This window comes from Apteryx mantelli, chromosome Z (genome assembly GCF_036417845.1).
Source record: "Apteryx mantelli isolate bAptMan1 chromosome Z, bAptMan1.hap1, whole genome shotgun sequence".
NCBI classification, from domain to species: domain Eukaryota; kingdom Metazoa; phylum Chordata; class Aves; order Apterygiformes; family Apterygidae; genus Apteryx; species Apteryx mantelli.
This window is the reverse complement of record NC_090020.1, coordinates 24,225,910-24,252,530: the sequence shown is the minus strand read 5'-3', so window position 1 is coordinate 24,252,530 and position 26,621 is coordinate 24,225,910. Positions and strand designations below refer to the sequence as shown.

The window sequence follows — 26,621 nt, the reverse complement described above, 5'->3', positions numbered from 1 at the left end:
GGGCCTGTTCAGCCTGGAGAAGAGAAGGCTGAGGGGGGATCTTATCAATGTGTACCAGTATCTGAAGGGAGGGTGTCGAGAGGATGGGACCAGACTCTTTTCAGTGGTGCCCAGCAACAGGATGTGAGGCAATGGGCACAAACTGAAACAGAGGAAGTTTTGTCTGAATCTAAGACAAAAGTTTTTTGCCATGAGGGTGAATGCTCACTGGAACAGGTTGCCCAGAGAGGTTATGGAGTCTTCATCCTTGGAGATATTCAGGAGCCGCCTGTACATGATCCTGGTCAACGTGCTCTATGTGACCCTGTTTGAGCAGGGGGGTTGGACTAGACGATCTCCAGAGGGCCCTTCCATCCCAGCTATTCTGTGGTTTTGTACACATGCCTGTCCATGATCTTGGCTAACTAAACCAATCATCGGTCTGAAGGCAGCACTCTGTCCAAGTGCACGTATCCACAAGAGGCAGTCCTTCTGCTTGTGCAGCATCAAAGTCTTGGCCCCAACAGTGCTGGAAGAGTTTCCATTGACTTCAGTGGGGTAAGGATTTTAGACATAGCACACAGAACCCCTCCCAGGCTTGCAGGCCTCTTCTTTCTTATTGCCACCTTGCAAAGGAGTCCTTGGCTGTGTGGGCTCATCTTGGCTGCTACTTTGTGCCAAGGCAAAGGGACCTGATCTAAACCAGAAGGATTTTAAATGGACACCTAATTGGGGGAAAAAAATGACATTTTTATTTGTCAACTTCACATTCTAATGGACACATCCTATGTATAATTGTGTTTGTGCAGTACTATAGCCACAGCCATTCAACAAGAATAACACTGTTTGGATTGGAGAGTTCAAATATCCTGATACCTAATTGCATCATTTACTCTCTAGTACTTTGAAATCCAGACTTCCTTCCTGTGCAGAGTCAGCTGGAAGCTTATTTGCCTCATGACTCCCAATGTGGTTGAAAGGAGGGAAAAGGAAAAAAAAAGACTTGGGTTAGCTCCAAGACTGTTTCATTTCAACTTCCTACTAGTAACCATAATGGTCTCCAGGGGGAAGTTGCACAAGATTACTGGGAAGTAAAAAAAGTTGGGCTTGTGGCTGCAGCACTGGTCTGAGAGTTAGGCAGCTTTGCCATAGACTTCTAGTGTGACTGAGTGCAAATCTTTTAACTCTCATCACCTCCTTTCCTGCGCTACCGTACAGAGAAAGGAGGATGTGAATGTTTTGAAAATGCTTCTCAGAGTTTTCTTAGTTGTGAATTTAGATAGTAAGATTTCTGGAGCAGGAACCATCTGTGATGTAAACAATGCTTCAGGTTGGCAGGCTCTGTCATAATGTTATTAATAATGAAGAATTGCACACAGAGTTAAAAGCTTTCTCTGGGTTCCTGCTTGTGCTGGTAGCAGGAGTATGGCAGAGAGCAAAGCCAAGAGCAGAGGAAATGTCACAGCACAGGTTGCTGTCACTCAGATGAACTGCAAAATACTGAACTCAGCCAATGGCTGGCAGCAACCCATCTTTACAGCCAAGAAAGCAGGTCATCATCATATGAGAAGGTACAAAGAGGAAGGGCTACCCTGCAGCTCTGTCTTTAGGGGTGGAACAGCAGACAGATAATTTTACTTAGTCATAGCTACCTACAAAAATCTTATTTGCCAGATGTCAAATGTGTAACTGATCTCCCCACATTGCATTTCACCATCTCTGTAGGTAGCAAGTGAGTGCAGAACTTTTTTTCATGACATTTGATGTCTTTTTGTTATAGATGCTAAGCTTTCCTGGGGTTAGCACTCTCTTGCAGAACATTTTTTCTACAGTGTGTCTTTCAGTAGGATACCAACAGGATTTGGCAACCATAGCAACACCAACAAATATTTAAGGAGCCAGTGTAATAATCAGAACATAACATGTTTTATGCCTAAACTCACCAAAGAACCTGTGCTTTCAACTGAGCTCTCAGATAGGATTCCTCTTATGTTTCAGGTGACTATGTGCTATGGAATGAACCAAAGAGAGAGATGATCAGACCGGATGATACTTATCACCCATCAGAAGAAAAGTTTGATTACAGAACCAGTGTCCAGGATGACTATCTCTACAGGGAGCCAGTTGCCACTAAAAGCCGCAAACCTGTGAATCTGGCCCAGAAAAGCAAGGATCCCTTTGAGACTATAACAAATTATAAAGTGGATTATGTGCTACATCCTCTGGAGAAACCCTACGTCCATAAATATGAGAAATACAAGGCCAGTGAGGTCCCATTTGATGGCCTCACTACCCACAAAATATCTTACAAGGGGCTGGCTGGTCAGCCAGCCAAGCTGGCAAAACCATACCAGGCAAAGCCTCATCATGATCTTCCATTTTCCTCTACAACAGAGTTTCAGGAAAAATACCAAACTTGGCCACTGCCTCCATTATTCACCATAAAACCTGCTGTATACGTTCCTCCTGTGGAGAAAATGGACCTCCACACCACTACTCAGTTACATTACACGCATCCAAATGGCCAGCCAGCCAGGATGTGTCGGTCTTTGGTCCAGTTTAAAAAAAGTACTGAACCATTTACCAGCTCTTCTACAGTGAAGGAAGACTATAAGCCCTGGCAGTGCAAGCGAACAAAACCTATCATTCCTGCTCCCGACCTGACTTGCCCAGCAGAGCCGACAGACTACTCAACCACCTTTCAGACCCACTACACACCTCATCCACTCTCCATCACCAAGAGCTGCAAGCCTCGCTGGCCAGGCCTCAGGCCTTGGACTCCCCTAGAGGCGAAAACCACCTACACTACCAGTTACACACCAAAGGGCACTGCTAGATGCCTGGCTTCGTACAAAGAGCCACCAGGTTTTGTGTTTAAGGGAACTGATGAAATTGGTCACAAATTCTTTCTACCTGTTTTCAAGGGTGAATGCTCAGCGGATAGACATTGAAGAAAAAAGACAGTGGAAGCAGCCTTCTTGGGAAGGGATTCAAACCGCAGCGCCTCAGTGAGCTATGAATGATAGCTTGATTTTGTTTGTAATCTCCTTTAAAAATAATAATTCATTTTATAATTAGAAGGATCTTAAAAATAATCTCCACTCCAGGTGCTGGCTTCTTCTGGATCAGTTGTAAATAAAAAGCATAACACCAAAAAAGAAAACACATTCATTGTTTGGTTATCTGTGTTTGTTTTTCTTTTTCCCACCTAACTCCTGCTCTTTAATTGAGATATCTCCTTCTGAGATACTAAGACAGAGATCTAGTGGCATACATTATTATTAGCCATATCAGGAATTCATACTACTTCCATGAAGACAATTTTATAACAGCCTGGTTAGATGAATTGCATGCCATGAAATTGTAGGTAAAAGTAACACTTGCAAAACGAAGTCTGAGAGCTGGCCTTATTAGACCCTTCCATCAGACGTGTACAAAACGTACAAATTATTGTCTAAAGACTATTCTGGATCGCACCTTCATTAATTATGCCCCTTTGCTGCCCAGAGCTAGGATATCAGATGTGAAGCTGTCACTCTAAACATGCCATCTTGGGCTGACAACTCACATCGCAGACAGGCTCAGTCTTTCGATGGGAAACCTTTGAGGAAAGGTTCCTCACTGCAGGATGCAGTGAGAGTACCAGAAATGTCGTGGGATTAAAGCTGTCATGTGTTGCAAAAGTTCAGCCAGCAGCTGGAGTTGTATTATCTTTTGGATAAGGGTCAATATTAAGTTCCTGATAAGAGCTGTTAATTTCTGCATCCAGGGTGCTTTTCTGCAGGCTTAGAAGTGTTATGTTAGCTCTGTTATACTTGTGAGCTTCTTAAGTGCATTCTGTTTTCTTAAATCTACCTTAATCATGATGTGTCAGCTGTGGCTGTATTCTGAGTTTTTAGGTCAAGTGCTGGATACAGCTGTTGGGTTTGGGGAAAAAGGTGATGTTTCCCACTCAAAGTGTCTGCATTTAAAGAACAGGTGGAATTCAGTCTTCTGTGTAAATGCATTTCAATATGTTTGAAATGCTTTGAAACCCTTTGGGATGGAAGTCTTCCATAAACGTTCACAAGCTAAAGCCAAACAAATTCTATCCAGAAATGTGAATGTTTAACCCTGAGGGCAGGTAACCACTGGAACAATGTTCCTAGGGACTCAGTGGTTCTGCATCACTTGAAGTCTTTAAATCAGCTCTAGAGGCCTCTTTTAAACATATGCTCCAGTTCAACCAAAAATTATGGGCTTGCAGCAGGAACAACTGGGCAAATCTCTACAGGTTATGCTATACAAAACTGCCAAACTAGATAATCACTAATGGCTCCACACAGCCTTCAGGAAATCAGGAATCTAGAAAATATCTGCTCAACTGTAGTGAGGCAATGACATATGATATGTTCTGTATTTGTATCTTGAGTCTTTATGCCTTTAACATCAAATTTTGACAGAAGAATATGTTTCATTCCACATTTCTTTTCATTCAGTATTTTTCCTGATTGTATTTATTAGCCTGTAATTCTGTCAGTTCTGCAGTAGAGTTTATACGCAAGAAGCCACCAGGGCTTGTGATTAGGAAAAGGGATTGTTCTTTTATGCATTAAGGCTCCTTGACTGTTCTTTCAACTCTCTGATGTGAGACTGGCAGTGAAAGCAGAGCTGGGAGAGTCTAGGGTGTAAATCTTTATTACAGTTTTTTTTGGTTGGTGGAAACCATTCTTATCAATATGTTGTTTAAAATAGTATACTACGTTAGTGAGCATGAGCAATTGCTGGATTCTGAAGTTTAGTAACAGAAGTCCTGATTCTGCAAACAGGGCACCAGCTTCTGCTCACAGCAGCATCTTATCAAGTAGATGTGACTGACTTGATTCAAAGCCTTTCATGGCGTAAAACCACACGTTTTCTTCTTGTCTTGTACCTAAGGTCTATAAAAACTTGTTAAAACCAATGTATGATAACACTAAGGAACAAAACCTCTCTGAAATGCCTGTACACCAATGCATGCAGCATGGGAAATAAACAGGAAGAATTAGAAATCTGTGTGCAGTTGCAGGGCCCTGATCTCATTGCAGTTACAGAGACATGGTGGGATAGCTCGCATGACTGGAGTGCTGTCATGGATGGCTACGTGCTTTTTAGGAAAGACAGGCCAGGAAAGCGAGGTGGTGGAGTTGCTCTTTATGTGAGAGAGCAACTGGAATGTATTGAGCTGTGCCTAGGGGTGGATGAAGAGCGAGTCGAGAGCTTATGGGTAAGGATCAAAGGGCAGGCTAGCATGGGTGACACTGTTGTGGGTGTTTACTACAGGCCACCTGATCAGGATGAGGAAGGCGATGAGGCCTTCTACAGACAGCTGGAAGTAGCCTCACGATCCCAGGCCCTGGTTCTCATGGGGGACTTCAACCACCCTGATATCTGCTGGAAAGACAACACAGCTAGGCACAAGCAGTCCCGGAGGTTCCTGCAGAGCATTGGTGACAACTTCTTGACACAGGTGGTGGAGGAGCCAACAAGGAGAGGTGTGCTGCTGGACCTCGTACTAACAAATAAAGAAGGAGTGGTTGAAGATGTGAAGGTTGGGGGCTGCCTTGGCTGCAGTGACCATGAGATGGTGGAGTTCAGGATCCTGCGAGGAGGCAGCAAGGCACCAAGTAGGATCGCAACCCTAGACTTCAGGAGAGCAAACTTTGGCTGCTTCAGGGACCTACTTGGAGGAATCCCATGGGTGAGGGCCCTAGAAGGAAGGAGTGTTCAAGAGAGCTGGTTAATATTCAAACATCACTTCCTCCAAGCTCAAGATTGGAGCATCCCTGTGAATAAGAAGTCAAGCAAAGGGGCAGGAGACCTGCATGGATGAGCAAGGAGCTCCTGGCAAATTTCAAACAGAAGAAGGAAGTGTACAGAAGGTGGAAAGTGGGACTGATCATTTGGGAGGAATATAGGAACGTTGTCAGAGTATGCAGGGATGTGACAAGGAAGGCTAAGGCCCATTTGGAATTAAACCTGGCAAGGGATGTCAAGGACAACAGGAAGGGCTTCTTTAAATACATCAGCAACAAAAGGAAGACTACGGAGAACGTGAGCCTGCTACTGAATGGGGTGGGTGTCCTGGTGACCAAGGATACAGAGAAGGCAGAGATACTGAATGCCTTCTTTGCTTTAGTCTTTACTGCTAAGACCAGCCCTCATGTTGGCTGGGTGCTGGAGACGAGGGAGAAAGTCTGGAGAAAGGAAGACTTTCCCTTGGTGGAGGAGGATCAGGTTAGGGAACACTTAAGCAAACTGGACATCCACAAGTCCATGGGCCCTGATGGGATGCACCCATGAGTGCTGCAGGAGCAGACCAATGTCATTGTAAGGCCACTCAATCATCTTTGAAAGGTCGTGGAGATCAGGAGAGGTGCCTGAGAACTGGAAGAAAGCCAGTGTCACTGCAGCCTTCAAAAAGGGCAAGAAGGAGGACCCAGGCAACTACAGGCCAGTCAGCGTCACCTGCATCCCTGGAAAGGTGATGGAGCAGCTCATCCTGGAGGCCATCTCCAAGCACATGAATGATAAGAAGGTGATCAGGAGTAGTCAGCGTGGATTCAGAAACGGGAAATCATGCCTCACCAACCTGGTTGATAGCCTTCTATGATGGAAAGACTGGCTGGATAGAAGAGGGGAGAGCAGTGGGTGTTGTTTAACCCTAACTCTAGGAAGGCTTTTGACGCTGTCTCCCATAACATCCTCATAGACAAGCTCAGGAAGTGCAGGGTAGATGAGCAGACAGTGAGGTGGATTGAAAACTGGCTATACTGTCAGGCTCAGAGGGTTGTGATCAGTGGCATGAAGTCTAGTTGGAGGCCTGTAGCTAGCAGTGTCCCCCAGGGTCCAATACTGGGTCCAGTACTGTTCAGCTTATTCATTACTAACCTGGATGAAGGGACAGAGCGCACCCTCAGCAAATTGGCTGATGATACAAAACTGGGAGGAGTGGCTGCTACAGCAAAGGGCTGTGCTGTCACTGAGAGGGATCTCAACAGGCTGGAGAGGCGGGCAGAGAGGAAGCTCATGAAGTTCAACAAAGGCAAGTGCAGGGTCCTGCCCCTGGGGAGGAATAACCCCCGGCACCAGGACAGGCTGGGGGTTGACCTGCTGGAGAGCAGCTCTGCCGAGAAGGACCTGGGAGTGCTGGTGGACACCAAGTTAAGCATGAGGCAGCAATATGGCCTTGTGGCCAAGAAGGCCAATGGTCTCCTGGGGTGCATCAGGAAGAGTGTTGCCAGCAGGTCGAGGGAGGTGATCCTGCCCCTCTCCTCAGCCCTGGTGAGGCCCCATCTGGAGTACTGCGTCCAGTTCTGGGCTCCCCAGTACAAGAGGGATGTGGCACTACTGGAGCAGGTGCAGTGAAGGGCTACAAAGATGGTTAGGGGACTGGAGCATCTCTCTTATGAGGAAAGGCTGAGAGAGCTGGGCCTGTTCAGCCTGGAGAAGAGAAGGCTGAGGGGGGATCTTATCAATGTGTACAAGTATCTGAAGGGAGGGTGTCGAGAGGATGGGACCAGACTCTTTTCAGTGGTGCCCAGCAACAGGATGTGAGGCAATGGGCACAAACTGAAACAGAGGAAGTTTTGTCTGAATCTAAGACAAAAGTTTTTTGCCATGAGGGTGAATGCTCACTGGAACAGGTTGCCCAGAGAGGTTATGGAGTCTTCATCCTTGGAGATATTCAGGAGCCGCCTGTACATGATCCTGGTCAACGTGCTCTATGTGACCCTGTTTGAGCAGGGGGGTTGGACTAGACGATCTCCAGAGGGCCCTTCCATCCCAGCTATTCTGTGGTTTTGTACACATGCCTGTCCATGATCTTGGCTAACTAAACCAATCATCGGTCTGAAGGCAGCACTCTGTCCAAGTGCACGTATCCACAAGAGGCAGTCCTTCTGCTTGTGCAGCATCAAAGTCTTGGCCCCAACAGTGCTGGAAGAGTTTCCATTGACTTCAGTGGGGTAAGGATTTTAGACATAGCACACAGAACCCCTCCCAGGCTTGCAGGCCTCTTCTTTCTTATTGCCACCTTGCAAAGGAGTCCTTGGCTGTGTGGGCTCATCTTGGCTGCTACTTTGTGCCAAGGCAAAGGGACCTGATCTAAACCAGAAGGATTTTAAATGGACACCTAATTGGGGGAAAAAAATGACATTTTTATTTGTCAACTTCACATTCTAATGGACACATCCTATGTATAATTGTGTTTGTGCAGTACTATAGCCACAGCCATTCAACAAGAATAACACTGTTTGGATTGGAGAGTTCAAATATCCTGATACCTAATTGCATCATTTACTCTCTAGTACTTTGAAATCCAGACTTCCTTCCTGTGCAGAGTCAGCTGGAAGCTTATTTGCCTCATGACTCCCAATGTGGTTGAAAGGAGGGAAAAGGAAAAAAAAAGACTTGGGTTAGCTCCAAGACTGTTTCATTTCAACTTCCTACTAGTAACCATAATGGTCTCCAGGGGGAAGTTGCACAAGATTACTGGGAAGTAAAAAAAGTTGGGCTTGTGGCTGCAGCACTGGTCTGAGAGTTAGGCAGCTTTGCCATAGACTTCTAGTGTGACTGAGTGCAAATCTTTTAACTCTCATCACCTCCTTTCCTGCGCTACCGTACAGAGAAAGGAGGATGTGAATGTTTTGAAAATGCTTCTCAGAGTTTTCTTAGTTGTGAATTTAGATAGTAAGATTTCTGGAGCAGGAACCATCTGTGATGTAAACAATGCTTCAGGTTGGCAGGCTCTGTCATAATGTTATTAATAATGAAGAATTGCACACAGAGTTAAAAGCTTTCTCTGGGTTCCTGCTTGTGCTGGTAGCAGGAGTATGGCAGAGAGCAAAGCCAAGAGCAGAGGAAATGTCACAGCACAGGTTGCTGTCACTCAGATGAACTGCAAAATACTGAACTCAGCCAATGGCTGGCAGCAACCCATCTTTACAGCCAAGAAAGCAGGTCATCATCATATGAGAAGGTACAAAGAGGAAGGGCTACCCTGCAGCTCTGTCTTTAGGGGTGGAACAGCAGACAGATAATTTTACTTAGTCATAGCTACCTACAAAAATCTTATTTGCCAGATGTCAAATGTGTAACTGATCTCCCCACATTGCATTTCACCATCTCTGTAGGTAGCAAGTGAGTGCAGAACTTTTTTTCATGACATTTGATGTCTTTTTGTTATAGATGCTAAGCTTTCCTGGGGTTAGCACTCTCTTGCAGAACATTTTTTCTACAGTGTGTCTTTCAGTAGGATACCAACAGGATTTGGCAACCATAGCAACACCAACAAATATTTAAGGAGCCAGTGTAATAATCAGAACATAACATGTTTTATGCCTAAACTCACCAAAGAACCTGTGCTTTCAACTGAGCTCTCAGATAGGATTCCTCTTATGTTTCAGGTGACTATGTGCTATGGAATGAACCAAAGAGAGAGATGATCAGACCGGATGATACTTATCACCCATCAGAAGAAAAGTTTGATTACAGAACCAGTGTCCAGGATGACTATCTCTACAGGGAGCCAGTTGCCACTAAAAGCCGCAAACCTGTGAATCTGGCCCAGAAAAGCAAGGATCCCTTTGAGACTATAACAAATTATAAAGTGGATTATGTGCTACATCCTCTGGAGAAACCCTACGTCCATAAATATGAGAAATACAAGGCCAGTGAGGTCCCATTTGATGGCCTCACTACCCACAAAATATCTTACAAGGGGCTGGCTGGTCAGCCAGCCAAGCTGGCAAAACCATACCAGGCAAAGCCTCATCATGATCTTCCATTTTCCTCTACAACAGAGTTTCAGGAAAAATACCAAACTTGGCCACTGCCTCCATTATTCACCATAAAACCTGCTGTATACGTTCCTCCTGTGGAGAAAATGGACCTCCACACCACTACTCAGTTACATTACACGCATCCAAATGGCCAGCCAGCCAGGATGTGTCGGTCTTTGGTCCAGTTTAAAAAAAGTACTGAACCATTTACCAGCTCTTCTACAGTGAAGGAAGACTATAAGCCCTGGCAGTGCAAGCGAACAAAACCTATCATTCCTGCTCCCGACCTGACTTGCCCAGCAGAGCCGACAGACTACTCAACCACCTTTCAGACCCACTACACACCTCATCCACTCTCCATCACCAAGAGCTGCAAGCCTCGCTGGCCAGGCCTCAGGCCTTGGACTCCCCTAGAGGCGAAAACCACCTACACTACCAGTTACACACCAAAGGGCACTGCTAGATGCCTGGCTTCGTACAAAGAGCCACCAGGTTTTGTGTTTAAGGGAACTGATGAAATTGGTCACAAATTCTTTCTACCTGTTTTCAAGGGTGAATGCTCAGCGGATAGACATTGAAGAAAAAAGACAGTGGAAGCAGCCTTCTTGGGAAGGGATTCAAACCGCAGCGCCTCAGTGAGCTATGAATGATAGCTTGATTTTGTTTGTAATCTCCTTTAAAAATAATAATTCATTTTATAATTAGAAGGATCTTAAAAATAATCTCCACTCCAGGTGCTGGCTTCTTCTGGATCAGTTGTAAATAAAAAGCATAACACCAAAAAAGAAAACACATTCATTGTTTGGTTATCTGTGTTTGTTTTTCTTTTTCCCACCTAACTCCTGCTCTTTAATTGAGATATCTCCTTCTGAGATACTAAGACAGAGATCTAGTGGCATACATTATTATTAGCCATATCAGGAATTCATACTACTTCCATGAAGACAATTTTATAACAGCCTGGTTAGATGAATTGCATGCCATGAAATTGTAGGTAAAAGTAACACTTGCAAAACGAAGTCTGAGAGCTGGCCTTATTAGACCCTTCCATCAGACGTGTACAAAACGTACAAATTATTGTCTAAAGACTATTCTGGATCGCACCTTCATTAATTATGCCCCTTTGCTGCCCAGAGCTAGGATATCAGATGTGAAGCTGTCACTCTAAACATGCCATCTTGGGCTGACAACTCACATCGCAGACAGGCTCAGTCTTTCGATGGGAAACCTTTGAGGAAAGGTTCCTCACTGCAGGATGCAGTGAGAGTACCAGAAATGTCGTGGGATTAAAGCTGTCATGTGTTGCAAAAGTTCAGCCAGCAGCTGGAGTTGTATTATCTTTTGGATAAGGGTCAATATTAAGTTCCTGATAAGAGCTGTTAATTTCTGCATCCAGGGTGCTTTTCTGCAGGCTTAGAAGTGTTATGTTAGCTCTGTTATACTTGTGAGCTTCTTAAGTGCATTCTGTTTTCTTAAATCTACCTTAATCATGATGTGTCAGCTGTGGCTGTATTCTGAGTTTTTAGGTCAAGTGCTGGATACAGCTGTTGGGTTTGGGGAAAAAGGTGATGTTTCCCACTCAAAGTGTCTGCATTTAAAGAACAGGTGGAATTCAGTCTTCTGTGTAAATGCATTTCAATATGTTTGAAATGCTTTGAAACCCTTTGGGATGGAAGTCTTCCATAAACGTTCACAAGCTAAAGCCAAACAAATTCTATCCAGAAATGTGAATGTTTAACCCTGAGGGCAGGTAACCACTGGAACAATGTTCCTAGGGACTCAGTGGTTCTGCATCACTTGAAGTCTTTAAATCAGCTCTAGAGGCCTCTTTTAAACATATGCTCCAGTTCAACCAAAAATTATGGGCTTGCAGCAGGAACAACTGGGCAAATCTCTACAGGTTATGCTATACAAAACTGCCAAACTAGATAATCACTAATGGCTCCACACAGCCTTCAGGAAATCAGGAATCTAGAAAATATCTGCTCAACTGTAGTGAGGCAATGACATATGATATGTTCTGTATTTGTATCTTGAGTCTTTATGCCTTTAACATCAAATTTTGACAGAAGAATATGTTTCATTCCACATTTCTTTTCATTCAGTATTTTTCCTGATTGTATTTATTAGCCTGTAATTCTGTCAGTTCTGCAGTAGAGTTTATACGCAAGAAGCCACCAGGGCTTGTGATTAGGAAAAGGGATTGTTCTTTTATGCATTAAGGCTCCTTGACTGTTCTTTCAACTCTCTGATGTGAGACTGGCAGTGAAAGCAGAGCTGGGAGAGTCTAGGGTGTAAATCTTTATTACAGTTTTTTTTGGTTGGTGGAAACCATTCTTATCAATATGTTGTTTAAAATAGTATACTACGTTAGTGAGCATGAGCAATTGCTGGATTCTGAAGTTTAGTAACAGAAGTCCTGATTCTGCAAACAGGGCACCAGCTTCTGCTCACAGCAGCATCTTATCAAGTAGATGTGACTGACTTGATTCAAAGCCTTTCATGGCGTAAAACCACACGTTTTCTTCTTGTCTTGTACCTAAGGTCTATAAAAACTTGTTAAAACCAATGTATGATAACACTAAGGAACAAAACCTCTCTGAAATGCCTGTACACCAATGCATGCAGCATGGGAAATAAACAGGAAGAATTAGAAATCTGTGTGCAGTTGCAGGGCCCTGATCTCATTGCAGTTACAGAGACATGGTGGGATAGCTCGCATGACTGGAGTGCTGTCATGGATGGCTACGTGCTTTTTAGGAAAGACAGGCCAGGAAAGCGAGGTGGTGGAGTTGCTCTTTATGTGAGAGAGCAACTGGAATGTATTGAGCTGTGCCTAGGGGTGGATGAAGAGCGAGTCGAGAGCTTATGGGTAAGGATCAAAGGGCAGGCTAGCATGGGTGACACTGTTGTGGGTGTTTACTACAGGCCACCTGATCAGGATGAGGAAGGCGATGAGGCCTTCTACAGACAGCTGGAAGTAGCCTCACGATCCCAGGCCCTGGTTCTCATGGGGGACTTCAACCACCCTGATATCTGCTGGAAAGACAACACAGCTAGGCACAAGCAGTCCCGGAGGTTCCTGCAGAGCATTGGTGACAACTTCTTGACACAGGTGGTGGAGGAGCCAACAAGGAGAGGTGTGCTGCTGGACCTCGTACTAACAAATAAAGAAGGAGTGGTTGAAGATGTGAAGGTTGGGGGCTGCCTTGGCTGCAGTGACCATGAGATGGTGGAGTTCAGGATCCTGCGAGGAGGCAGCAAGGCACCAAGTAGGATCGCAACCCTAGACTTCAGGAGAGCAAACTTTGGCTGCTTCAGGGACCTACTTGGAGGAATCCCATGGGTGAGGGCCCTAGAAGGAAGGAGTGTTCAAGAGAGCTGGTTAATATTCAAACATCACTTCCTCCAAGCTCAAGATTGGAGCATCCCTGTGAATAAGAAGTCAAGCAAAGGGGCAGGAGACCTGCATGGATGAGCAAGGAGCTCCTGGCAAATTTCAAACAGAAGAAGGAAGTGTACAGAAGGTGGAAAGTGGGACTGATCATTTGGGAGGAATATAGGAACGTTGTCAGAGTATGCAGGGATGTGACAAGGAAGGCTAAGGCCCATTTGGAATTAAACCTGGCAAGGGATGTCAAGGACAACAGGAAGGGCTTCTTTAAATACATCAGCAACAAAAGGAAGACTACGGAGAACGTGAGCCTGCTACTGAATGGGGTGGGTGTCCTGGTGACCAAGGATACAGAGAAGGCAGAGATACTGAATGCCTTCTTTGCTTTAGTCTTTACTGCTAAGACCAGCCCTCATGTTGGCTGGGTGCTGGAGACGAGGGAGAAAGTCTGGAGAAAGGAAGACTTTCCCTTGGTGGAGGAGGATCAGGTTAGGGAACACTTAAGCAAACTGGACATCCACAAGTCCATGGGCCCTGATGGGATGCACCCATGAGTGCTGCAGGAGCAGACCAATGTCATTGTAAGGCCACTCAATCATCTTTGAAAGGTCGTGGAGATCAGGAGAGGTGCCTGAGAACTGGAAGAAAGCCAGTGTCACTGCAGCCTTCAAAAAGGGCAAGAAGGAGGACCCAGGCAACTACAGGCCAGTCAGCGTCACCTGCATCCCTGGAAAGGTGATGGAGCAGCTCATCCTGGAGGCCATCTCCAAGCACATGAATGATAAGAAGGTGATCAGGAGTAGTCAGCGTGGATTCAGAAACGGGAAATCATGCCTCACCAACCTGGTTGATAGCCTTCTATGATGGAAAGACTGGCTGGATAGAAGAGGGGAGAGCAGTGGGTGTTGTTTAACCCTAACTCTAGGAAGGCTTTTGACGCTGTCTCCCATAACATCCTCATAGACAAGCTCAGGAAGTGCAGGGTAGATGAGCAGACAGTGAGGTGGATTGAAAACTGGCTATACTGTCAGGCTCAGAGGGTTGTGATCAGTGGCATGAAGTCTAGTTGGAGGCCTGTAGCTAGCAGTGTCCCCCAGGGTCCAATACTGGGTCCAGTACTGTTCAGCTTATTCATTACTAACCTGGATGAAGGGACAGAGCGCACCCTCAGCAAATTGGCTGATGATACAAAACTGGGAGGAGTGGCTGCTACAGCAAAGGGCTGTGCTGTCACTGAGAGGGATCTCAACAGGCTGGAGAGGCGGGCAGAGAGGAAGCTCATGAAGTTCAACAAAGGCAAGTGCAGGGTCCTGCCCCTGGGGAGGAACAACCCCCGGCACCAGGACAGGCTGGGGGTTGACCTGCTGGAGAGCAGCTCTGCCGAGAAGGACCTGGGAGTGCTGGTGGACACCAAGTTAAGCATGAGGCAGCAATGTGCCCTTGTGGCCAAGAAGGCCAATGGTCTCCTGGGGTGCATGAAGAAGAGTGTTGCCAGCAGGTCGAGGGAGGTGATTCTCCCCCTCTACTCAGCCCTGGTGAGGCCACATCTGGAGTACTGTGTTCAGTTCTGGGCTCCCCAGTACAAGAGGGATGTGGCACTACTGGAGCAAGTCCAGCGAAGGGCTACAAAGATGATTAGGGGACTGGAGCATCTCTCTTATGAGGAAAGGCTGAGAGAGCTGGGCCTGTTCAGCCTGGAGAAGAGAAGACTGAGGGGGGATCTTATCAATGTGTACAAGTATCTGAAGGGAGGGTGTCGAGAGGATGGGACCAGACTCTTTTCAGTGGTGCCCAGCAACAGGATGTGAGGCAATGGGCACAAACTGAAACAGAGGAAGTTTTGTCTGAATCTAAGACAAAAGTTTTTTGCCATGAGGGTGAATGCTCACTGGAACAGGTTGCCCAGAGAGGTTGTGGAGTCTTCATCCTTGGAGATATTCAGGAGCCGCCTGTACATGATCCTGGTCAACGTGCTCTATGTGACCCTGTTTGAGCAGGGGGGTTGGACTAGATGATCTCCAGAGGTCCCTTCCAACCTCAACCATTCTGTGATTCTGTGGTTCTGTGAAAATTATTTCACATGAATGACTAAGGATGTGGTTCCACAAAAATTTAAGCTGCTGAAAACCTGGGCTGCTGCAGCTTCACCTTTCTTTCCAACCCCAGTTGCGTTTCCCCCATTCTCATTCTTTCTAGTGCATTAGCGCTTGTCTAACTGCATGGTGGAATAGATCAAGGAGCTGATTTGGCTGAAAGAAAATTGTTGTTTCAGTAAGGTAAAAACTCATCAACATCAGTTCCCTGAACTGGTGCACCACGCAGTGACACAAACATCAACACTGATGCAGGAGGTGGTGGGGAAAAAGCAGGGCGCAGACTCTGGCGGTCTAGTCTTAGCCCTGAGCTAAGTGGATTGGCATTCCCCCTGCAAGCTCCTCATTCGATCTCCCCAGATGTGGTGTTGCTCTGAAGCAGGGGCTCTGTGTGCTACCTGGCCTTCCGTGGGGCAGGGGTTGGCCCAGCTGTGTCCCTCTGGACTCCTCCTTTTCTCTGGAGTGGGAAGTGACCGCAGTGTTAGTCTGAGTGTGAGGGGAGAGGGCTGCACTTCTCCCATCTCTGCAGTTTGATTTTGATTAAAATGAGCAGTGTCCTTATAAAATCAGGATAAGAGAAAACTGTAATTTGGGGGAGATTTTAGGAGCTTAATGCAGAAAATAAAGATGGGCTGTACCATATTACACAGGATTTGGTCTCTGTTTTCATGCAGAGTGAGATTATGAATGAAAATGAGCGGAAACTAGTTCTTCCTTAGGTCTGTAATAGTAAAATTTGTCTTTTTCTTATCTGATGGAAGGAGACACGAGTTATAAGGCCTGCAAAAGAGCTTAAAGTGGCACTGAACTACATGAAGTTATGTACAGGAGGAGGAGGCAAGTGAAATTGTACCTGTGAGTATGGCAGAACCAGAAGTATTGATGAACTAGCACTTGTTCAGAAACCTCTCAGGTGCTGTATAGTGGAACTGCCTGCTTTGTGGGGAAATAATGAGGGGAATGAAAAGAGACTACCTCCCCTGGCACAGATGCTGGTGTTGGGAGCACCCCTGAGAAATTGGTAAGACTTGCCCTTGAGACGCAGGGGTGGTATTTCTCACTTGGTGAACAAAAGGGTGGGAGAGGGGAATCAGCTGTGAGGAACTGAGGAACCTCCTGTTCATTCATCTTGTTCATTTGAAGAATGGATAATGTCATGAATACCTAAAGATTGGCCTATGTATAAAATCCATTATCAAAGAGTATTTCAAAAGCCAAAATGCAAGGATGACAGCAAGGGACTTTTTCCTTGGCAGGGATGAGAAAGGCATGTAGGGCAGTTAGTATGTTCTGTGAAGCATGCAGAAGAGAACAGAGAAGACTGTACTCAGCAATAATAGACAAAAACAATCAGTGCCAAAAGAGGTTACTACACTAGTGTCAGTTACTGTAGTCAGTGCCAACAACCATCAGCTGCGTGCAGGAGAAGTCCTCCATACACACCCCACAGAGCTCACTCAGAGGGAGGGCTTCTCCTTGTGTCCCTGAAAACACCAAAGCAATAGGAGAACTTACTAGCCCTACTATCTCCAAGGAAAAACAAAATCTGTTAGGCAGTTACCCACCTGAAGAACTAAAGCTGAATTAAGGAGAAATGTCCAAATTAAATGTTAGAAGGGTACCAACTTCCCAGAAGGTCCAAAGTTCCAAAATTCCAGTCAGCCAGAAGGCATGAAGGCCTGGCATTTCTGCCTTTGAACAGGTTAAGCAAAAATACTTAATTCCCATGTCCTCAGAGGGAACCAAAATAAAACAGCACTAACAGAGACTAAGTTAAGCTGGAATAAAGAGGGAGTTTATCAACCAGTTCAGTTTTGAGCTGCATGATATCAGCTGTTCAACCACACAAGACTATCTCTGTCTGCAGGGACTACAAGCCTAGGGCCTCACATCTCTAGGTGACAGAGTTACTCCCTCTCTAGAGAATTGAAAGCTGGCAATAGGTTAGAGGTCAAAAAATTAGTATCTTAAATATTTATGCTTCAGAATATGAATAGACAGAAGATTTGTAAAAAGTTTACCAGTACAAACTCTTGAAAGAGCACAACCCAACGCAACAGATGATTGACAGAGAGAGGAGGAGAGACTTGTCAGCACCTCAAGGATTTCAGAGCCATGAGGAAAGTATTGAAAGATAAGTGGTATGCATCAGCAAGGACTAAGGACATTTGTATCTCAGACGGAAGCAATACTGATCCTGGGCGTGGTACTTCTGAGGTAGAAGTAAGCTGGACTCAAAATGTACAAAAAAGCAAACACTTTCTTTATGAGACCAAAAATGACTTTCCTGAGACATGGAGTGGATCGCCCTGATGTAACCAATGTCATGTCAGTTGGAAAGAGCCACCTGGGGCAGAATTATAAAGTGAGTGCATTGAGATGGGAAGCTTTCTTTACAGAATTTTCTGAGGTATTATGAGTGGAGTTTGCTTTTTGCTGAACTGAGTAACGTCTTTTATAAAACCCTCTTCCCTGCGTTGTGCTAGCGTCTCTCTGCCTCTTTCCCACATTAGAAACCATAATTTGTTGATCTGTGCCCCTCTTATTGTCTTTGTTGAGAAATGCTGCTTTGGAGTAACCTGATTTTTTTCATCTCTCCACCTGGCTCTGGATCTGTCCTACAGATGTTTTAGGCTGCATTCGGCAGGGAAGGAAAAGGGTAGCTCTTAAAGTGCCAACAGTGTGTTTGGCTTTATACTCTCATCCAACTCACCAGCACTCTGTTTTCTGGTGCAAAGAACTGCCCCGGACTTCTAATTCACAGTTGAGAGAGGCGCGTACCTGTGGGATCCTGCCCAGCAGCAGCAAGTGGGATCAAAGATGCTGCTCTGCAGGCCCTGGTCTGCTTTCCCACCGCCTGTGGTATCCTCCCTGTGCACAGCTGGATTTGATTTGCTGTGATTTGTATGTAGTGGGTCAACAGTGAGATTTTTTTTCTTTTTTTGGTAATAAAATCACTAGATTGTATTCTGTTAGTTGAAAACTGACTCCATCAGTGTTTCAATAGGCGAAGTGTTTTAACAAACATCCATCAATCTCACGGACTATTTATTTAAATCAATAATTTCTGCCTTAAAAAAACAGTATATTGAGAAAAGGATGGGGGGAACTCTCTCTACAGCCAAAACCAAACTTCTCCTCAGCACAACCATTAGGAATTTCCTTAAAAGAAAAGAAACCTGTCCTGGCTCCTCACTTGGACATTAAGTTGTTCACGGCTTGTCTAGCATGATCTTTCCGGTTCAAGTTTTATTTTTGTGCTTTGCCATTGGCCCTACGGGGTTTGTAAAAGAAGTAGACCCAAACCTAACGTGAGATCTAGAAGCAGCAGACTGTTTTATAGTGTTAAGAAGGGTGGTAGCGGAGAGTGGTTTCCCATGCCCATGTCATCCTAACCATGTGTGGATAAGTAAATGCTGACTATACAGTCATTCACGTCCTGCCACTGCCTAAGCAAACAGTATTTATGTGTAGCCAGAATACAACCCTCCAGTGCCACCTTTCCCTTTAGCCACATAAAGCTGAACACTTTTATTTATGTCTACATAGATTCAAAGCATTTCTTTGCAAGGGGCTTAAAGGCTTAGGGAACACTACTGTTTTTTTTTTCCTTCCAATATGGGTGCAGTGTGTTAGCAGGAAGGATAGATAACTGCAACACAGACAAGCGGCATGCAGTTTGTTCATGGTTTTAGCTAACGAGCCCTTGTTATTGGGGTGTTATAAACCTCAGCCTGTGCACAGGTGGCTAATTTACCTCCCTCCTCCTTGGCTGCAGAGTGCTTGCTTTGGCTGTACAGGAGGGTCTCCAGTCTTGGGCTCTCTTCAGGTGAGGCCCCATCCTGTGTATTTCTGAACTCTGAGAGGTTTGTCTAAGTGCCCAGTCTTTTGGCTGGTACCAGGAAAGGGGGCTTGTGTGTCTGGGGAAAGTGTGGAACAATTCTGCAGACCAAGACTGTGGCCTCTGGTCAAGCATTTTGTGGTACTGGGGTTGCTTTTGTCGTGTAAGCTTTGTGTTCGCGCAGGAGTAGCTTCACTGACACGATGTGCAGAAGAATTTGGCCTTTAGAAATGTGGTGCTCTTGTTCCTCAAAAGATGTCCTTCTTGCTGACGGAGGCACTTGTTTTAGAGGGAGTGTGGAAGGAGCATGAGAGCATGATTGGACGGAGTTTCTCTTTGGAAAGAGGTTGTGGTGGTAATGTTTCATCAGTACATCAGATTCTTGTGAGTAACCAATTATCTGGCTGTTTTTGTGGTTATATTTGGTGGTGTTGGCAGAAAATATTTCAACTTTCACACTTTCATTCATGAATTTATGCTGTCAGCTATATTCCACTTCAGTGACAGGGCATAGGCTTCACTCTCAGTATCTCTACTAATAGCACTTACAATTTGATGATTTTTTTCATTTTTTGTTTCTTTGGTTTTTTTTTTTTTTTTAATGGTGAGAAGCTATTTTATGTTGTGCTAACCTTGTTTCTTCCTGCACAAAGCTCTTGTTATATGAGCGTGAGATAGTGTACAGAGCCTGATCAGTGAGGATTTGCTGTTCACAATCCAGTTTTACTATGTTTCATGAGCTACTTTGTGCTCAGTTTTGCTTTGTTTTTCCATTGGAAAAACTCTTCCAGATGGACCCTGCTGTGGTACTTCTGTAATTCAAAGGCACTTGTGTACTTTCAGCCTTGCTGCCTCAGACCCCCAAAATGCTGTGGATGGCTCAGTACAGCCTCTTCCAGATTTCATACAACACTGGCCAAAAAGAAAGGCTGGAGTGTGTGGTTTCATGGACTTCCTAGTCTCACTCTTCATCGCTGACCACCGAAGGAAAGCTGAGGCTCAGCACCCTATTTGCTTCTCAGACTGACAGATGGAAACTAAAATGTACTGTTGTGTTGACGGCTCCATGTACAATTTTGCCCTGAAATGTAAAATGGCAGCAGATTAATTGACTGTATCTCTCTGAAGAGGCAGGGGAGGACAAAAATAATTATCATAATCGGGAGAGGACTTGGTGGGACTTTGCTTTTTCCATCCAAATCTGGATAAATAATATGTTGGTTATGTACTATTGAAATGCATTAGTGGCGACTGTATTTCAAAATTTGGGGAAAATTATTATGTACAACTCTTTTAGATTTGATTCTGATCAACTGAAAAGAGTTGGTTGGAGATAGTGAAGAGTAGTTTAGGTGAAAATGACAATAAACCAATATCGTTCCAGAGTGAGAAATGTGTCAGAGCAATAGAAAAAGGACAGCTGACCATCTCTGCCCACCTTTTTTTTTTTTTTTTGCAAACTAAAGTATTTGACAACTTCTTTGTTTTAATTTCCACCAATAAAAGCTGCATTTGACAGTTAATAATTAACACTATTGATAAATACACATATACTTCTAAACAAGAGGATGAAGAGAAAGATTAAATCTATGATTCCCAAGCTGTTGTCTGCAGCTGACATGCAGAGCTGTATAAAGCATTAGCAATTATGAGCTATCCATCTATACATAACGGCAGTCTGTGAGAAAATCTGACATTTGAAACTCTTTGAATGTTAAAGATTATATAAGAACCTGCTGAAATGATCTGTGACTCACCGACAGCTATCATTAAGAGCTTAACAGAATTTCTGTGATCCCAGAAATCTGGGAGAGTTAGCACTTGATTCACCTATTGCTACAAATGGAGGTGTCAGTCAGCCTATGCTGGTGCAGAACAAGCACATTTATTTTTGAATCAGCTTTTGGTCACCAAAGCGGTAATAAGGTGATCATTTACTTTTTTTTTTTTTTTTTTGATAGGATAACTTGCAAAGAAGATCAGTTGGAAGCCACAGATATATCTTTGGTAATAATATTGATATAATGATGTATGTCCTTTTTAGAGCATATCAGGATTCACTAGATTATATTTCAGTAATAATGTTAGCACACTAGAGGTCAAGAAACCTGTCCCTAAAAAGATATGGATGAGCTGCAGTGGTTGTTTCAAATGGTGATGCCATAAAGGCCTGACTCTAGTCAGTACTTCCTTTACTACTTCCAGTACTTGCTTAGAAGCTGAAATAACACACTTAAGAGCTCTCTGGCTAATGGCAAAAATCAGGATTCATGTCTTGAAAATGCTGATAGCCTGGGAAAGAGGTCCAATACCTAGTAAAGGCAGGTATAAAACATCAGACCAGAAAGAGAAATCAGACATGCAGTACAAGAAGTGGGTATAGCTGATTAGCAGCTGTACTGGAAGTGCATAAAGTGACCAAGTCAAAATGAGAGGCTATTGCAAACAGAAGTGTTGCTCTGAGGGATGATTGCAAAATATCCAAGACTATTTTTCTGTTCTTGGTGCTGGTTGTGAATTGAAGTGTGTGTCCATTTTGCGGGAGCAAAACAGAATGCAGCCAACCTAGAGAGAGAAAGAGGAAGTGAAGATTTAGAAAGTAAGATTTATGAGAAAAGCGGAAGGAATGAGTTCATATAGCTGACAAACGAGAAGACTAAGGACTGGGCAAGAGGGAGAGGAAGAGAAGGGGTCTTCTAATACATAAAAGGCAGTTATAAAGAAGAATGAACATGTGTTAGCTGTCTACCCACAGAAAAGAAATTAGCTTTAAAAAAAAAAGGCTTATATTACAGCTCATATGATTTAGGCCATAGAGTAGGAAAAAAAATTCCAGCTGAAGGTTACCTTGGAAAGCTCTGCTTATAACTTCTGTGGTTTTAAGAGCAGAGTCAACATACATGTCTGGAATAGCTTAACTGTGCTTACCTTGCCACAGAGCAGAGGGCTGGATTAAATGTCCTGTTGGAAACCTTTCAGCACTGTGTTTCTGGGCTTGTTGTGCAACTGTTTAGAAGCATTTTTCTTCCTTAAGGAAAATTAGTAGGGAGAACAAAACTGGAAGCTTGCTTTGATGTCTTTTTAAGGCTTTTTGCCTTGATTGATAATTACAGTCATATGTATAAAAAGAGAATAATTATTCTCTTGGAAACCTAAGCTGACCTGCTGTTTATAGCAACACCAGCTTTCCTACTTGTATCACTCAAAATGAATGACAGAATTCCCACTGTTTTCAGTACAGTCGGTTGGCAATCTTGGGTCTTCTCTTTTGCCTGCATTTGTGTGTGTGCATGTGTATGTACATGTGTCTGTGAAGTATTCCTCACCTGCCGTATAGATGTTTAAAAAGTATAGGCAGGAACATCATACTAGGCAGCAAAACCACTGTCCCCTTTTAAAAGTGACATACCATTTGTCTGAAAAGGGCTACAGCAGAATCAGCTTAGTTTTCAAAACTTGATTTTGTCTTTGCTAAGAGTAAATGCATTTACTTGATTCATGCTTTGACTGTAATTCTGATGATGACTACGATTTCCTCTAAGTACATACTTGATGCTTCAGGGAGTTGCAAACTCCTTTAGTGAAGGCAGCAGGGACCTACAAAAAAAGACTGAAGTAACTGGGGTTGCTTCATTTCAGAGAGGCTGAGGAGAGTTACAGTAAGTTTCTACATGGAAAAAAGGAATGCACTTTTACTGAGCCCCATGGGGCTAGGACCAGCAGTGATGGTTTTATATCTCTACAAGAACAACACAGCCTAGATAACAACAACAACAACAACAACAACAACAACAACAACAACAAAGAATAAAGGAAAGCTAATGAAGCATTAAAACAGATCTCCAAGACATGGTGCAGAATCTCAGTGACTGGAGACTTAATTTTTTTTTTTTTTTTTTTTTTTAAGAGAGTTGATCCTGCCTTGGGGACTTTGTGTAACAGATGTCTGCAGCTACTGTAACACAGAATAAGGTCTGAGGATACCACAAACTTTGCTACTTCATTTGGCTTTTGTTTTTAAGATTAATAAAGAACACATCAGACACCAGTAGTTAAATAAATAAGCTGCATTATTTGTACAAAAACTATATAAATACAGTTGTTGGTTTGTTTTTTTTTAGGGAAGGAAAGCCTCTTTCTGTATAATATTCAGTAATTCTTATCTTTCTGAGATACTGCCAAGTCACAAATCACAGGACAAACACATGAAATTACATTCATACTGTGCAAAGGCTACACAGTGGCTTCTCTGGATCTGGTCCTTCATGTTTATCCTAGGCACAGTTAAACAGCTAATAATTCAACATGTGATCATCTGATTATGTTTTGCTATTAAACAAATGTAAATACTTCCCCATACTCCTTTTTGTTAACTACTGTACTAGAAACATCCACCACATTATTATTAATGAATTTGTCCTTCATTCCATGCATAACTATCATTTCACAAGTTAAAAACACCATACCTCCCTCCCTCATGTCATAGCTTACAAAGCAATCTGTACACAGTGAAGCAGATCCCCAGTTAAATGCAAGTGCTATTAAAAATAAGAGAAATATACTATTACCATTGATTTTAGAGGAACAAAACTCTGGGGAGATTAACACCCCTCCCCCCAAAATAGTTTTATCTGGACAGCATAATGTACACTTATTAATATTGCACATTTTATACAAGAAATCCTAATAAATATACACAAAAGATATACATTTACATACATAGAAAGACATTCTTTTTTTTTTAAATAAAAAGTTACACTGATGCTTAGCAACACTATTTCTTGAAGACCCATTTGTAGTGAGAGTGTTCATGGCCAGAGGTGTTTTAGAATTACAATTAGGGGCCAAATTAGCCAAATTAGGGGCAGTTTAATGTCATTAACCTGACACTGACATCAAAAGAGGACTTAAAGGTTTGCTGAGAAATCCATGTCATGGAAGCTGTAACACAGCAATGCTTTAACATTGTTTTACTAATATACCACAAGGGATGAGCCCTGCTGGGAGTGACAGGAGAGGCACAGCCAAGCCTTTAATTTAGAGATGGTCTTGAACCCAAACCCCAGATCCAGAGAGCTCTCCTTTAAAGTTTCATGATGCTCAAACCCCAGTCTTGCAAATCTCTTCTAATGTTAAGGTCCTATTCTGAAATAGGATGACTTTCTCTGAGAAGGGAGTGCCCAGCAACTAAAAGGATGAAACACTGATTATCACTGCAACTGGCTGGGGTGAATACTCACAGTCAGCATTCAAAGTCATATTGTGGGAGTGGTGCTTGAGTCTCACATTTTAGATCATCTCTGCAGGGTGCTATATATGGTCTTAAAAACGCACTTCTTTAGAGCACACATTTTGTTGTGGGAGACAGACAGAGAACAGCGAGTTTCTTAAAATTCATTGGCAACAGTCCTCTGGGATTGATGGTGAATCCATTCTGTTTCTACCTAGTAGCAATAGCCAAAACAAAACATAAACCAGTTCTTTTTTACTACTTGACTGAAAGGCTTGGCTGTCATGAGAAAGAAATCCCATATTAGCAGGACAGGAAAACCCACTTCCTCAAATTCCTTACTAAGCCTCAGGTCTGAAATCACCTGAACTCTGGCAACTGGTACTGCTCTCTACTCCAAACGAGCGTTAGTCAGATGCACTATGCTAAGCAGCTTCTGTTACCACAGTCATTTACTAGTTTTCCTGCCTGTGCTCTGTACAGGACAGCATTTGCATGTTTGCATTACAGTCTGTCAACAGCAGATAATTCTTTCTCTTCTCCCGAACAACACTTTGTATTGTCATCCCTTTTATGCTGGAGGCCGCCTCTCCCCAGCCCTTCCACCCCCTCAAGCCCAACCCCCAGTGAACTTTCTCAGATATACTTTAAACTCATTTGCATTATGCAGCAGTGTTCAGCTTCCTCAGACACCAGATGCTAAGTCCTCAAAGATACTTAAGAGGGTCTCCCACTGAAATCATGTGAAGGCCAGGGACGAGAGGGAGAGAGAGGTATAAAAAGAAAAAAGGAACCCAAACTTAGATGCAACAAGTAGATTTATAAAGCAAAATCATACGCTTATATCCCCAAACTACTCTATGATAAATGAAGTATCTGCACACTGCACAGTTGAACATTTACTTCAGTCTTTTTTCTCCATGATCTGTGAAGCTGTTTGATTCTTTGATTCATGTCTCAGTAGTCTGATGTGGTGCTAGCTTTTGACTTAGATCTGCTTCCCCATCCGTCTCCAGGTGTGTACATGGTTTCTGAGACATCTCCACTCTTCTCAGACCCATCTTGCTGGTGGCATGTGACTCATCTATTCTTTCTGGTCACCATGACTGTATTTTGCTACATTCTGTCTCCCACATTTATAGATGGGAAAACTTGTCAAGTCCCTTTATAACAATGACTTTGTAAAACGTTTCTTTTTTTAAAAAGGGAAATAAATAAATAAAATGAAAAAAAAAATTCCATTCCATTTGTATTTTCCTGTAAGAGTCCTTGCCACAGCGAAGCAAAGGCTGTGATTCCCTTCTTCCCCCACTTCCTTTGCTTTTGTCTTCAAGCTTTTCCACAAGTCCCACAGCAACGTGATTTGAACTGGGTGAGCTGGCAGAGTTTGAGCTGCTTCACTTTTTCACAATATCTTGTGGTGTCTCTGCACTCCACTGGCAAAAGAGAAACAAAAAGGAGAAATGGGAATGAAGCAATGAATGAAAGATTTCCTATCTGAGAACACTTTGCTGGGTGACCAGGAGGAAAGCAAGACAACTTTGTGTCAGGAGGTCTCCCCATGAACTCATTTACTTGCTGCAAGTACTGCGTGGGCAGTTCATGCAGCCAAAGGCTCAGAGGAGAATAGAGTGGACAGCCATTGCTTCCAGAGCATGAGGAGGGGCTCCCAGGCTGTTTCAACACTCCTGACAGCTTTTCACCTACTCTCATTTTGGGGAAGCTGTCACTCCTCTGGAAAGAGTTTCATCTTCTTTATAGCTGTTGTTAAATTGAAGATGAATAGTAAATAAAACTCAAAACTTATTTAAATGGAGTAGGTCAAAGGCACTTTGTCCAATCTTGTGCACTTCACAAAGACAATGCATGGGAATGCCATCCCAGCTGACCAAGTTTTGTGTTGTGCTTTTCACAAGCATGTTACAGAACATTCAGCTCCAGGTGAAGATATTAAGATAATTCAAACTGCTTTTGAGCTTCTTTGGCCTTTTAGGTCTCTGGCACTATTCAGAGCACTTTTGAGCCCACAACCTCCTACTGCTGAGCTCCTGGTTGGAAAACTGTCCGGTAACTCTGCAAGTCCTCGTGTGCGTTGCAGTCTCAGAGAGTCCTACTTCCCATACTAAGGCATGAGAGGGGCAGTTTCAGAGAGTAGTTGTACAGTTCTCTCCCATAGTATCCATGCCAAATAACTCCTTTCTTGACTAGATGTAGGACCCTTCTATGTAGCAGGAAGCAGCTAGAGGGACAGTGAGGATTTTGCTTGGTACATTTAAACTCCTTT

General features: G+C 43.7%; 3 protein-coding genes across 5 annotated transcripts in view; 2 read left to right on the top strand and 1 right to left on the bottom strand.

The window, feature by feature from the left end:
• The window catches only part of LOC106495875 (stabilizer of axonemal microtubules 1), a 37,916-nt gene extending 34,802 nt beyond the window's left edge, over window positions 1-3,114 (top strand). For all 3 annotated transcript variants that reach the window (XM_013956436.2, XM_067316233.1, XM_067316234.1), the window contains one exon: window positions 1,978-3,114. In XM_013956436.2, the coding sequence (XP_013811890.2) occupies window positions 1,978-2,930 (953 nt within the window). In that variant the 3' untranslated portion in view covers window positions 2,931-3,114. The remainder of the gene's footprint in view (window positions 1-1,977) is intronic.
• A 6,042-nt stretch (window positions 3,115-9,156) lies between these two features.
• On the top strand, window positions 9,157-10,541 carry SAXO1 (stabilizer of axonemal microtubules 1). Its single transcript, XM_067315848.1, has one exon. It carries the CDS (start codon window positions 9,440-9,442, stop codon window positions 10,355-10,357), a length of 918 nt encoding a protein of 305 aa, XP_067171949.1. The 5' UTR covers window positions 9,157-9,439; the 3' UTR covers window positions 10,358-10,541.
• A 12,618-nt stretch (window positions 10,542-23,159) lies between these two features.
• Window positions 23,160-26,621, bottom strand: part of ADAMTSL1 (ADAMTS like 1) — a 199,956-nt gene continuing 196,494 nt past the window's right edge. The window contains exon 28 of the mRNA XM_067315970.1: window positions 23,160-25,773. Within this exon, the coding sequence (XP_067172071.1) occupies window positions 25,667-25,773 (107 nt within the window). The 3' untranslated portion in view covers window positions 23,160-25,666. The remainder of the gene's footprint in view (window positions 25,774-26,621) is intronic.

What these genes read in the sequence shown, in the direction of transcription:
- SAXO1 (XM_067315848.1), top strand. Translation starts at nt 9,440, where the DNA reads ATGATCAGACCGGATGATACTTATCACCCATCAGAAGAAAAGTTTGAT.